Genomic DNA, 14630 nt, shown 5'->3' on the forward strand with positions numbered 1-14630 from the left:
ATCATTCTGCCACAGAAAAAGAACAGTTCCATGAAATCATTGGAAGCCCAGCATTACCATGACACACCTGTCCACGATGACCATGTCTGTATATGTAAACTTCAACTGTGTATATATATATTTTTTTTTTCTTTAAAGCATTCAACATATTAGTGATGGATTGTCCAATTTCACAGTATGTATTACTCAAAATGTGCATGTGAGCATTCTGAGGACTGATGTGTCCATTACGTAAATGTAAAGGATTGTAGGTGTATCTGTAGGGTTGATTACACGAATATGACTCCTCACTGAATTCTCTCTACATTATGCAGCATGGTTGAACTATTATGAGGTCATAATCAAAGTTGTAGACAGTTGCATATTCTCTTTGTCTGAAAGAGTTCTGCCCTGATTTTCTTTTTGCCTCTACTGCAGCAACTCATCCCCTACGTGGAGGACGACAGCTCCAAACTCGATGAGCGTGTAGCCAGTCAGATGCGTTCAGCCAGTGAAGAGAGAAGAGAAGTGCTTGAGGTGAACAAGGTCAGTACAGTCCCTGTGCTCTACATTTACCCTGTCTCTGTGCTCTACAGTCTAATGTACTGTCGCTGTTTGGGATGGTATGTACACCCAAACCCAAACAAACTGTTCTTTTTCTCTCTAATTTATACCAGACCCGTTATATTGTGCAGGACCACATGGTCAATCAGTATGACCTGTTGGGCAAGGCAAGTAATCCTGTGCGGTACTGTATTCTGCCCAGACATGTTTCTCATTTGAAATGAGCTGAATTTGTAAAAAGCTTTGGGATGACCAAACGAGCAGCTGCAAATGACATGTTGGATGCGCAGAACGTGTAGTGGGAATAAGGGACGTGGAACTCCGGGGAGGTCAGCGTCACAGCCAAATGTGGGGAACAGATGTCAGCCTCTTCTCTGCATCTGCCTCAGCTGTTTCTTCAAGCATGAAAGGAATGGATGGATCGATGGGATTGGTGGAATATTTCCAAGGAGGAACACAAGGGACATAAAATATTACAAACAAAGAGTGGAGAGAATTTATTAATTTTTTTCTCAGGGGTTGGATTATATAGCGTCATTACACATTCTTGTGAAATGGCACGAAATTCATACTTGGTGGCACCCCCCCCCCCCCCCCCCCCCCCCCCCTATTTTTTATTTATTTTTATTTTTAAAAAAATAAAACTGTCTTCCCTGTTTAATTCCTGATACTGAGTACTCAGGGGTTTAGGGACTGTGAGAGTTGTCGAGCAGTATGTATAGTAGTGCAGTGCTCCTTTCAGGAGCTGTGACTCATTGCTCTCTCCTTGTTATCTGTCAATTAGTGTAATTGCTGTTAGTCAGGAGTCACCTGAAATATCACTCTGCATTCTACGGAGTAGTAGAGTGACCTTTCTCCTTATCATTGTTCGCATATTCACACATGTCTCTGTCTCTCTCCACGTTGCCTGTGTGGAGCTCAGACTGATTTGTGATTTGTGCGGTCCATTTGCTTTGTTTCATTTTTCCTGTTGGGTCTCAGCAGCCTAATTATGAACATGCATCTTTGTCTCAACTAAAAGAGCTGGCTGAATTTCTCAGCGAGTTAATATAGGAACAGCCGTGCAAAACGCTGAACACGGGCAAAGCTGATCTAATCTACAGCAGCGAATTCGTTTATTATTGTGCTCTAGACAATTTATAACACCACCTGATCTCAGAGAGGGCAAAACTGTGTGTGTGCGTGCGCGTATGTCCCAGCGGCCTAAGCTCACTGATTCTGTGGTGGCGGGCCGTCTCTCTTCAGAGGAAGCCGTTTGATTTAATATCTCTCTAAGTGTGAATAAATTCCTGTCACAGCCCATTAAAAAGGCCTTGGAGAGATCGTAGCTTTTATTAATTCTGTGGCGTTCCTCTCCACTCCCCTCTCTCCCCTTCTATCCCTTTCCCTCCCCCCAGATTTTTAATACCCTGTTAATTACCATGTCTGTCGTCTTTATTCAAATGGGAAAGTGAGATATTATAGAGGAGAATGTTTGTAATTTCAGACAGGACTCTGAACGGGTTGCGAGCACATAATGAGCAGGGTTTTGGCATCAGCTGCAGTGGCTCTTATCTCTGGAGCAGTGCTGGGGTTGTGGGGACTGATAAACAAATGCACACACAGCTGTAATGAGAGCTGGCTTGTCTACGCATACACACACCAACTCTTTTTTTTTTTTTTTTCTCACACACACACTTCTTAGAGTATACTCATATGGTGCTCTTTTTCCAAGATGAGCCACTTCCTGTGTTTCTCATGTGAGCTGAGCTGGTCTTAATTGGTGTGTAGTGGGTAAACAGACAATGTACAGCATGTTCAGGGTAGAAGGTGAAGATGTCCTAAGAATTTTAATGCTCTGCCTAAGGCAGAGAAATATGTATTTGGTGTGCATTTGCTGTGTTGTGTGTTCCACAGACTAAAAACTATTAGCAAGAAATTGTTTAGCTTCTTGCTTGTTTTAGTAATTGGATAAAAGCCAATAAAGGTCAGTTAAAAAAAAAATCAGTGGTGTTCGAGCAAGGCAAGACTAGTCAGGATTATTGCTTATTAGTTTACTCTTTAATGTGTCGTAAGCTGGTTTGCTGCTTTACAGGGGATTTTATTATTATTATTAAATTGACTTAAATGACAATCACTCAAATAATTAAGTACTAACATTTTTATTTCAGGACACTTATAGCTTTCAAGGCTACAACAAAGTATCGTGGCCGTTGTAGGTATAAGAAAAAAAATAGAGCTGAGGGAGAGGCTAATATTCAGAATTTCCAAGATTAGTCATAAATTTTATGAGGAAAAAAACTCAAATATTCTGTGAGATTATAAAGTCATAATTTTGGGAGGGGGGGAAAATACTTGCATGTTCTCTGAGACAATAATTACATGCTTCCCGGCTGCAGTGCATTCTGAGAAATGTAGTTGAAAACCTCTTAGTGCTTTGTTTATATATTGTGTGATCAAAGAGGAAAGACTGCATTTCCTATAGCTCTCGGCTCAGCCCATAGCATCTGTGTTGTGATAATGTTGATCCAACATCTCAAAGTGAAGCGATCTGGCCTGAGATTCCCAAAAACATCACCGCACATAGATCATCATTAAATGATAGACCGGAGCGAGCAGCTCAATGAAAGCGCTGTCTCCTAGTTAAGACCGTCTTGGTGTTCAGAGGCTTTTGGGAAACCCACCTCTGGTTCTTTCACCAAAAAAAACAAACAAACAAAAAATCCCTGTTTTTTGAGGGGGGTTTTTTTGCTTGTTTTTTTTTTCTTGTAAATTTGATTTTTAATCTCTGAATTTCTGATTTCCTGCAAATGACGTTAATCTCGAAAAATGAGGTGTTTTTTCTTGTAATTTTTTCTTGTAATTAATTCTTGTAATTTCTTGTAAGAAATTCTGAATTGTGTGGGTTTTTAATTTTATTTATTTATTTATTTATTTTTTTTGTGGAATATTACCCCCCAACTCTATTTTTTTCCCCTTTTTTAACCTACAATGGCCCTAATATGCTGTCATACAAAGCTTTGCCTAATGATCAGAACTTTTCTTTCTTGTTCTTCCTCCCTTCTTTCCTTTTCTTCCCTCCCTTCCTTTCTTCCTTTTCTTTCTTCTCAATCTGTGGATAGCATCAACCAAAAAACGAGACTTCAGTCAGAGCACAACCTTACAGCATATGAGTGCCTTTTAATACAAGACTATCTTTTACCTTCTTTCCCATAACAGACAATAAAGAGAAACTCCTTTCCTTTGGATGAGACTTAAATGTGGAATTAGTGATTAGCTCACTCTCACAGATCTCTCTCTGTATCAGTGAAGCCATCAGTGCGCTCCTGACAATCAAAGAAGAGATGAAAGCGCTTACTGTGGGAGAGATGCAAAAGAATGCCTGGTTTAGGCTTGATATAGAAGACATGCTTTGTTGTACCTTGAATGGACATTTTAACTAGTTTTTAAGCATCGACAGTGACTGAGTTATTTACATCTTTCACAAAAGAGCCGGTTTCTCATATTCTCAGGTATCTCATTGCCTGTTCGTTCTGATTGCATCAGCTTGTGCCGTATGTAGAGCTCATCCCTCCTGTGGCCATCATGCCTCCCACTCTGTCTTCTTTCTCTGTTCTGCTGGTCCTTCACCTCGATCCTGTAAACTGTGAAGAGACCATCCCCTCGCTGATCTCCATCTCCGTCTGATCCACGGGCGATTGCTCTAAGACAACGAGGGAGGCTTAGCCTCCTCTAAAAATGCCCTTATAACTTTAATGTGTGCGTGAGTTTCTTTCCCTCGTGACAGCGCGATGCAGCCCAGCCTCAGTGGACTTCAATGGCATTGGGAGCTCTGCGCTTTTCAATCTCAAAATGCAAGACGGTTATTGGACAAATACTGCGAAAACGCCCGCCTACGGACTCCGAGCCTCACAGTGGGAGGGACATGGCAGTTTCCGCGAGGAGACTGGTGATTGGTGAAAGCGGGCGGATATTTTCTTTGATTGACAGCTCGTTTCAAATATAGACAGGCAGCGGTGAATTTCAGTTCAGTCCCATGCGGATTCGCAAGTGCTGTGGTGTATTGTAAGAGATCAGCTTACATTTCGATTTCATTCATTACATACGGTTTCTACCAGCTTTTTTAGTTTGTATATATTTTCAGTGTAAATAAAGTGTAAATATAGTGTTGTCAAGTTTGCTATCTTAGTTCCAGAAATTTCGTTTATTTGAGTGACTGAACTTGAGGGGGCTAGTCAGCTAGCAAGAAAGCTGCACACGGATGCCAAGCATTGCTGATTTAATTTTGGCGAAGCCATTTGCCAGTCTTCCTTTCGAGGAAAAAATTAAAATTAAAGAGACCAACGCCTCAGACTGACTTGGTGAGAAAGGTAGGGAATAATGCTCGTTCCTTTCAGCTCTCCTGGTACGAGAAAGTGAATTGGCTAACAGCAAGTGACCCACATCAACAACAGTAAATAGGCTACTTTAGTAATATGTCATGGATGGACCAAAAATATAGAATCTATTTAAAATGTTTATGCTGAGTATATTATATTGGAATATATATTTTTCTGGATATGAATTAAACACAGCTACAATTTGGAAAACATTTTTAAACAAAAACGCAGCCGAGAACATTTCACACTACAGACCTGGATTAAAAGTGAAGGGTTATCAAAATTGTCAATAAAACATTTCTCAGTCAAAATAAGTAAAATATAGGGAAAGTGTCATTGAACGAAATGTGTGGCACCCAGCTCTACTGCTGAGGTTCCTGACAAAGAGCTGCTTTCAATAATGATCAATTTTTAAACAACATGCCACAATTTTAAAATATAAAATGTTAAAATATACCCCTCCCCCCCAACACCACCATCATGTATATTGGACAGTAGGCTAATGGGCCAAAAGAACCTGTTATTTCACACTTTGTGACGCTGCCAACAATCAGCCAGATCAGAGGCAAGAGTATGGGCAAAATTGATGTTTTTTCTTTTAAAATCTGGAAATATCGTAACCAACCAGCCTCCCCTGTTTGAAAGACTACCGGCCGCCATTGGTCTGATCATACAGGCACACGATCCAGTCTGTAACTCTAACCGCTAAGGACTGGATTATTTGATTGTCTTATTTCTTTCAAAAAATGTTGAAGTAAGATTTCGATGACCAAACAGATGAACTGAAAGATAATATAGACTGTCAGATCATGTGAACTTAGGGACAAAGATTCTAGCCTTGTAGATGCTAAACAAACCCCATCTTCTTGTGTTTTTCATAATTAATCAGCATCGTGTGCTGGTTACATTTTAACTTGTACATCAGCGTACATGTGTTGTATTTACACCACCAAACCATGTAACTAAGTACGGCACAATCAATATGTATCTGTGGTGGATGAACAGCGAAAGAAGTTGATTGAAAAATGATCAGGAGCACAACTTGAATCAATGAAAAATCTCTGCATTATCGATAGTACATTGTGTCCCCTTGCACTGCTTCTCCTTGTGTTACAAAGATATGCAGATATAGTAACACTTTTTTTTTTTTTTTTTTTAACGTTATCTGTTTTTGTCTGCATATGTCCTGCCATTTCAGTAGAAGTATAATCCTGATCGAGCGTAATAGAGGACGGCACCAAACATGCAACAGTCCCCTTTTTAGTAACACAGAATCATGGTCACTTTGCTGCAGCTTTGATCTGAGTTACTACTATAACCACCGAGTTCATTTTTCATTTGCTGATGATGTCCACCCCTCACTGCAGGAAGCTGCCAAGCTCCGTGCACACGGTTTCGTTCCAGCGTAGCAGCAGCATGAATTCAGATGCTTGCTCTTGTTACTGCTGCAGGCCACACTGGCTGAATTCAGCTCTCCGAAGGACTTCTTGAGAAAATATGACAGCCTGCACTCCTTATTGTGTCAGGACTGTGTATGAGATGAGGTGTTATGGGAGGAGAATGAGGAGGCGCAGCAGTGGTATTAGTGAAGCCCTTCCCTGCCTTCACCTGCTTAATCCCTTCACCTCATGTCTTGACACTTAGACTTGTGATTTCCACTCCATCTGCAAGAATGAACGCAGTAAAGTTTAATTCCTCTCTGTAACTGAGTTTAATACTCCATTTTCCTGTGAATTTTGTGGCTTTGGTTTAGAAGAAGAAGCCTTTATTTTTGTCACATGTACACTCCAACACAATGAAATTCCTTCTCTGCATTTAACTTATCTGAAGGAGTGAACACATGCATGCATGCATGCACACACACAAGTGAGCAATGAGTGCACACACATACCCAGAGCAGTGGACAGCTATGCTACAGCACCCAGGAAGCAGTAGGGGGTTAGGTGCAGGGCTCGAAATTCTTTTTTTTTTTTTTTTTCACCAGCCAGCCGGACTAGTTACCTTCCAAAGTACCGGTAACTAGCCAAACAGAAAATCAACTAGCCAAAATTTGTTCATGTATGAATTCTACTTCTGTCAAAAATAACGCAAAAGAGAATAGTTACCATTGTTCATGACTAATGTGCATTTATCTCAAGACCCGAGTATTTTGATACTGTTGTTAAATACATAAATGAGAACAACACAGAGCACCATAATATCTCATCTCATTATCTGTAGCTGCTTTATCCTGTTCTACAGGGTCGCAGGCAAGCTGGAGCCTATCCCAGCTGACTACGGGCGAAAGGCGGGGTACACCCTGGACAAGTCGCCAGGTCATCACAGGGCTGACACATAGACACAGACAACCATTCACACTCACATTCACACCTACGGTCAATTTAGAGTCACCAGTTAACCTAACCTGCATGTCTTTGGACTGTGGGGGGAAACCGGAGCACCCGGAGGAAACCCACGCGGACACGGGGAGAACATGCAAACTCCACACAGAAAGGCCCTCGCCGGCCACGGGGCTCAAACCCGGACCTTCTTGCTGTGAGGCGACAGCACTAACCACTACACCACCATGCCGCCCGCACCATAATATAATATCAACAAATAATAATCAGGCATGAAAATCTCTCACCTTTCGGCGAAATTCGCCGTTTTGAAGTCAAAAAGGGTGACCTACGCGAATCGTGTAGATCCGAGGAGATTTTTTTTGGGGGGGGTGTCGGGGTCGGGAGATTTTTTTTAAAAATTATCATACGATTGACTTAATACGCAAACTGAGCACTTCAGAAATCGGCCCTTTAAATGACACTTGGACGGTCAATAAATCCTCCTGGCTGCTTCGCTGCCGAGAACCAATCATATGCCAAACTGCGTTCCATTATTCCAATCATGCGCACACTCTTCACGTGTACTTGGAGTGCATGGAGAGAGCCTGTGGTTGAATTGCAAAGCTGCGAGAACGAGAAGCAGGACATATCCACCTGGGGCCATTATTAAAAAATGTTCTGTTTCCGGTCCACCGGCTGGGTGAGTGCCGTTTGTGCGGGTGAAATTTTTTTTTTTAATGCCGGTTTTTCGACATTTTTTTTCAGGCTCGTAAATCTAAACTCGAACTTGACATTTACGCATTCCCAGGGCTTTCCACTAAAGCTCATACTGCCTCCGCCGAGTGCGCGCGCACACTGCTGCCTCCGCCGAGTGCGCGCGCGCACACCGCATGTCGGGGCCGCGGATGAGTTACTCTCCCCTGATCAACGAAGTCTGCTGGGAATTTGTGGTTATTATCGGTACAAACAGCGCGAATCACAACTTAAATGAGTGCGGTTCAGTTTGACATTATTGTCAGTCCGTTAGATAAACATTTAATTTTATTAAAATCGAAAATTAATATTGAGAGCCTGTGGACTACAAAAATAGTCATTAAAGTAGCCGGCTGGACTTAATTGTGTAGCCGCAGCCGGCGCTTGTGGAAAGCCCTGTCGAATCAGCTCTGCGCATGCGCCGTGCGGCACAAAAAAAATGTCCGCCACCAGGAAGGAAGGCGATCCGGAGTTTTCAAACATTTGCTTAAGTGTGAAATCGCAAAATGGTATTCTAGCGAACAACTAAATAGTAAAGATTCAGAAAAACAAATCATTCAGTGATCATTTTAATAGTGTAATTTCATCCGAACTAGGCCTAACGCTCCATTTAGAACTACAAAAAGTCCGTGTGTCGGACATTTTAAGTACCTTTGTAAGAGTCGGTGTGGATAAGTGAGACAAGCCTGCATCGTGCCTTTATTACATTAGCATGTTGCTTTTGAAGTTTGATATATATATATATATATATATATATATATATATATATATATATATATATATATAAAAATATAATATAATTTTTTTTTTTTTAATGATGTATACCTATGTATTTATACTAAAACAATTATCCCCCTCAGGCTCCGTGAATAATTAACCTCGACTTTGTCTCGCCTTTGGTGAATAATTCTTAATTGCACACCCATTTTAATCCATTTATGTGGAGCGCCCACCGTGCCAGTCCCTGTGTAAGTGGCTATTATAGAAAAGACAATGAATTGGAACAAATGCATTAACGCACTTTATCAGATTCTCTGTGGAATAAATTCTGTTATTGTATACTCTGCGTACGGAATAAATGTGACAGTTTATGCTGTTCTAGAAAATGATCAACAACTGGGTGGTGTGATTTTAAAATAGAACGGAGTTTTAGCTTGATCTCACAGATTTGAAACGGCTCTAAATTTTTGCTTTTGAGCCTTCGTCACACATTATTACAGATGGTCCTTTTCAGCTCCTTTTGTGCTTCAGAGGAAAGCAAAGCAGAACGGAGAAGCAAAATGAGGTGCTGTGTTTGAACTTCTGTAAGAAAGTAGTACAACAAGAATATCAACCCATTGGTTTTCTTACCAACTTAAGATTTTATCCAAGAAGTGCAAGCTAGTAAATATTTCTGTGCTTCTATGTGCCGAAGCAGATATTCTCCTATTCCTTAGCTTTGTCAGAGGCTGTCTTACGAGTGTGCATTTGTCTGTTTGAGAAATAGACATTCCAACTTGATGAATTGCTATACCAACACTTATCTTGTAATGTGTTGTGCCTTCTTTAGCACAAATTTTCTTGGACATGGATTCTACCCTATTGTGCAAGCATGTTGTACCACTGATTGAATTGTGCACTTACTGCAAATCGGACAGCTCTGTGGCTTTGCCATGATCTGCTCCTCTTCCCACCTCATCTCAATGGTTCTCGACAGGGTTGAGATCTGGGGACTATGTAAACCACTGAAGCAGAGAAACTTGCTGTCATGTTTTTGGAGCCATTCACTGCTGATGTGTGTCTAGTGACATGGTGCATTATCATGCTGGATGTATTCATCCGAGTGTGGATAAACTGTAACCAGGGGAGAGATGAACTTGGTCAGCAATGATGTTCAGATATGCTCAGCAGTTCAGTCCTTCAGTGGGTACCAAGGGTCCTAAAGTATGTCAGCAAAACATTCTCTACACCATCACACTGCCATCATCAGTCTGTTCTGTTCCCATCAAATGTCATGGCTTCGTGGGTTTTGGATGCTTAATCCAGTTTACGTGCTCCCATACCTGCTGGAGATGCACTTTTCTCATTTTTTTTTGCTGACAATATCGCCAGTCAGCATGGTCTCAGATGAGCTATAAGAGTTGAAGACCAGTTTTAATCAGTGGTGTGTGTTCTACAATGACATTTTGCACACCATTGGAATTTGTAAGGGACTCCTTCAGTTCACCTCTGATAGCGTCCATACGCTGTTTCCATCTGCAGGATCGGCTGTCTTTAGGAGCCTGTTTTTTGCACCATTCTCAGGAACCTCTTGGAAAAAGTCATGTGCAAAAAGCTCTTTTGGAAAAACCTGCATGAATGAACTGCCAGTCTAGCGTCTTCCAACACTCCACTGAACACTAATGGTACGTTCAGACCAAAAGCGACGAGCGCATCAAAGCAAATGGAAGTTGTTCAGTGTCTGTGAGGCAGTGGTGTAATCATTGGCAGGGCATCAGAATAAAGATGAAGTTTGGGCAACTTTACAGTGATAAAGCCCTGCGAAGAGCATCCATTTCGGATGTCAAGTCCGATGAGACAACCTCCGCGTGGTGCAAGGCGGTAACAGTTCGAAGATCTGCCAGAGGGTATCATCATCAACGGCGTCAAAATCAACAACATCAGATACGCTGACGATACGATCCTCTTGGCCACATCACAAGAAGGTCTCCAACAACTCTTTGACAAGCTAGCTGAAGAAAGCGAGCGTTTTGGGCTCTCGATCAATGCCAAAAAGACACAAACCATGGTCATCTCAAAGTCAACACCAGAACCGGTCTGCTCGCTCAAACTCGGCACTGTCCCGATTGAACAAGTCTCCCAATTCATTTACCTCGGCGCTCTAGTCACCTCGGATGGTCGAAGCAAGAAGGAAATCCATCGGCGTATCACTCTAGCGAAGGATTCGTTCGATCGCCTACGGCCAATCCTCGCAGATCGCTCACTTTCAGTGCCAACCAGAGTTCGTCTTCTTAAATGCTACGTTTGGTCAGTACTTTTGTATGGCTGCGAGGCATGGACTTTCACTGCCGAAACCCGGCGCAACATTGAGGCTACAGAAATGTGGCTCTACAGACGCATGTTGAGAATCTCCTATATCGATCGAGTCACCAACGACGAGGTACTCAACAGGATCCAGCAAGAACGGCAGCTTCTACGTACAATCGAACGCCGACAGACCAGTTTTGTCGGCCACGTGATTCGAAAGCAACAATTGGAGGACCTTGCCCTTTCGGGGAAAATCACGGGAAAACGCGCAAGGGGCAGACAACGTAAAACTTTCCTGGACAATTTTCCAAAAGCAACACCGAGAACAGTCTGGGACACTGCTCGCATACGAGGAAAAATTATAGATTGGACGTTTGGGTTCATCTAGGCCCTTTGGGGCATGGCACAAACAGAGAGAGACAGTGATAAACTATGACATGGTTTGGTGACCAACCAATCAGAATTTAGAAGTGTTCTGCTCTGGAGAATAATAGAAAACCCAGTTGTGTAAATTTTGGTTCTGTTCAAACCAAAATACAACAGAGGAGAGATGTTTAATTGTGGTGGTGGGTTTCCCCATCGTTTATGATGTGTTCCTGTTTGCAACACTATTTATCAGCAAAAACGTTTTGTTTTTAAGCAGGAATGCAGGTCATTGTCTCAAAACAACACTGATTTGCCTAATTACAGTAATTAGCTACTAAATGTTGACCAGGACCACAGTTATGGATACCACAGACTGGAACAACTAAGCAACGGTATTTCAACTCTTTTGATTTATGTAACTGGTTTCAGCTCTGTATATGTTGTATTTTTCAGTCTGAGGAGTTGGAGTATCATTTTGAAAGTGTGTGTTTGGATTCTGCAGATGTGATATAGGGTGTTAAAAAAATAATAATTATTTGAGATGTAAATATCCCAGAAACTACATAGTCGAGGCAAATGAAACTGAACAGGCTTAATGTTGAGCAATATAAGATTTATTCCTCAAAATTTGAATGAGAAATTCAAAGGTATGTGGATTCCATGAACAACTTCACAAATTTTCAATATTCGTGAACCTGCTCGACCGTCTCTTCTGATGCTGGTGGTCATCCAGATCCTTTTGCCCTGCGCAGAATTGTGTGAACTTTTTGTGCCGTGTCCAAATCTGCATTGCAGTTGGTGCATTTTTAGAGAATTCTCTCATAAATGCACGCTGCACAGTCTTGTTCGACTGTGTTCGAGCGTACTCTAACACACAAAACGCCTTTTCTTTTCCAGTGAATGGCATTTCTATACCTAAAAAGATAAAAACATTAAATTTTGACCTGTTTCCACACATGCTGTTAAAATTTGAGGTCAATTGAACAAGAATTGGCAAAGTTATTAGATTGTGAAAAGATAGCAAAATTTTTAAACACCCTGTATATAGCACTATATTCAACTGTGATTGCATTATTAAACTTATTTCAATAACACGCAATCCAGAACTGATCTTACACCAGGAAAGCTGTTTGATCAAATTTACAGCTGCTGTCAGTAATGGATGTGGTGATTATTTATTTTTTTTTTTAAATGCATTTCCATTGCATGTTTACTGTCATGAGTAATAATGTACGCACTTTGAATTCAAATACATTACTTACTCTCAACATGGCACGTGCTTCATTAGGAATTATTTTAGACAGATCTGAACAATGTGTTGCATTCTGAATAAGGAATGTATAGCATTTATCCAACTTTTCTTTTGCTACATATGTGGATTGTATTATATGGTATATGTCCCACTCTAACATATGTCTTTTTATTTTATTTATTTAAAATACAGAAACTCAAACAGAAGAACCAGCAACTGAAGCAGATAATGGACCAGCTCAGAAACCTCATCTGGGAGATTAACTCCATGCTAGCTGTGAGGAGCTAAACCCCCCCCCCCCCCCCCCCCCACACACACACACACACACACACACACAGTCTACTCACGTTGCATTAATGAGATGTGTTTTCACGGAGCGTAAAGGGGAGAGATAGCAAAGACAGAAGAGGGGTACTGAGGTGAAAAATTGCACAGAGGAAGGACAGAGTGAAACGGGGTAAACTTCGCTGCTTGTTCGCACTACATGGTTGAGCAAGGATTCAGTTTATTTGACTTGAATTCAATTTCCAGCAAGAACATTTTAAGACCGAGTGGATTTCTTACTTTGATGACTGTGATGAATTTCATTCTTAATTTTATTCCAAATACTTGTAAATCTGGAAAAAAAAACTTTTATAAATTAAATATTTCATAACATAATGTAGCAAGAATGTTAGAGTATATATGTAATATTGCAGTGTTCTGATGTTCACTCGATGCAAAACCTGCCAGAAATTCTGGTAGTTATGTACTGCATTATTATTAAACATAAGTGCTTTTGAAAGAAAAATCTGAACTTTTGTATTTATGATCTGCTGATTTGCTTGAATGAGTTGACAGATGGTGTTAGTGTTTTTGATAAAAATGTGTTCCATAAATAAAGACACATGTAAAACCGTTATCTTTTGTCTTTGAATGTTAACTAGAAACTAAACCCTGGTTTATATATTTAATCAGAACTGCTTTAAGTATCAGGAAATAATTGGAGTATTCAGTCTTTCTGAGCAGGAGGATGGGGAAGTATATATGTAAAAACACGTTTTATTATTGTCTACACAAACAAAACGGCAGCTCTTTGACCAGGATGAGGATGGTGGTGTTTTTGCTGTGGAATCATCTGACGAAAGGTGATACAGAATCAAATCATCAAAAGAAAGATTTATGATGTATTTAAATATTTATCAAAACAATTTATGACTTTTTTTTTTTTTTACTTGACTCAGAGCTTGAGTACAGAGGAACACTTTTTATTTCCCGCTGGCCGAAAGGCCCAAAGGGGGATTATGTCATGGCGATGTCCGTCCCGGGAAGGGTACTCACCTTATAAAATCAACTCCTCTGAGTTTTTGGAGGAATTTCACGAACCTTGGCAGGATTCTTTGTTATATGTCGGTAATACAATAGGCAAGAGGCCGTGTGTCACAAACTGCCATAAAAACCCCAAGTGAGCTGCATATTCCAAATGCACTGTATACACGTCCGAAGAATGCTCCTAAAACCTGAATATCAGCAAATCCCACGTCTTAATCAGAAAATGCTAAATGCAGAATAAATTTGGAATATTCAAACATAACATGCTGTTTACATGAATAATAGTGGACTACTAGAGGGCATGTAAACATACTGTATGATCAGGGTGGCCGCGGGTCCTTAAAAAGTCTTAAAGTCTTAAATTTAATTTTCCTAAAATAAGGCCATTAAAAAGTCTTAAATTGTCTTAAATTTCAAACCCCGTGGTCTTAAATTTTCACTCTTAAATTTATGGAGATTTTACTCCGTCATATCGTTAAAATGTGGTACACTTTGGATGGGGAAAAAGTTTAATCGTTTTTGATGCTCACAATTATACCGCGCAGGCTCCGAATCCACCGGTTGCCCCGCCCCTCTCTGCTCCCTGAGTGCAGCTCGTCGCCTTGGTAACGGTGCAGGTGCAGGCAAGAGACACAATATGACAAGCAAAGAGCGCTTTTTCTCAGAGTTCCCTCTCCTCGAACAACGGGGATTTACATGGAAGCGAAAGGAGATATTCAC

The 14630-nt window shown here is 40.9% G+C and overlaps 1 protein-coding gene across 1 annotated transcript in view; it reads left to right on the top strand.

The window, feature by feature from the left end:
• med30 (mediator complex subunit 30) overlaps nt 1-13500 on the top strand; it is a 36676-nt gene extending 23176 nt beyond the window's left edge. Inside the window, exons 4-5 of the mRNA XM_060942974.1 lie at nt 418-525; nt 12792-13500. Of these exons, the coding sequence (XP_060798957.1) occupies nt 418-525; nt 12792-12887 (204 nt within the window). The 3' untranslated portion in view covers nt 12888-13500. The remainder of the gene's footprint in view (nt 1-417; nt 526-12791) is intronic.
• The last annotated feature ends 1130 nt before the right edge of the window (nt 13501-14630 follow it).

The sequence above is a fragment of the Neoarius graeffei genome, chromosome 16, assembly GCF_027579695.1.
Source record: "Neoarius graeffei isolate fNeoGra1 chromosome 16, fNeoGra1.pri, whole genome shotgun sequence".
NCBI lineage: Eukaryota > Metazoa > Chordata > Actinopteri > Siluriformes > Ariidae > Neoarius > Neoarius graeffei.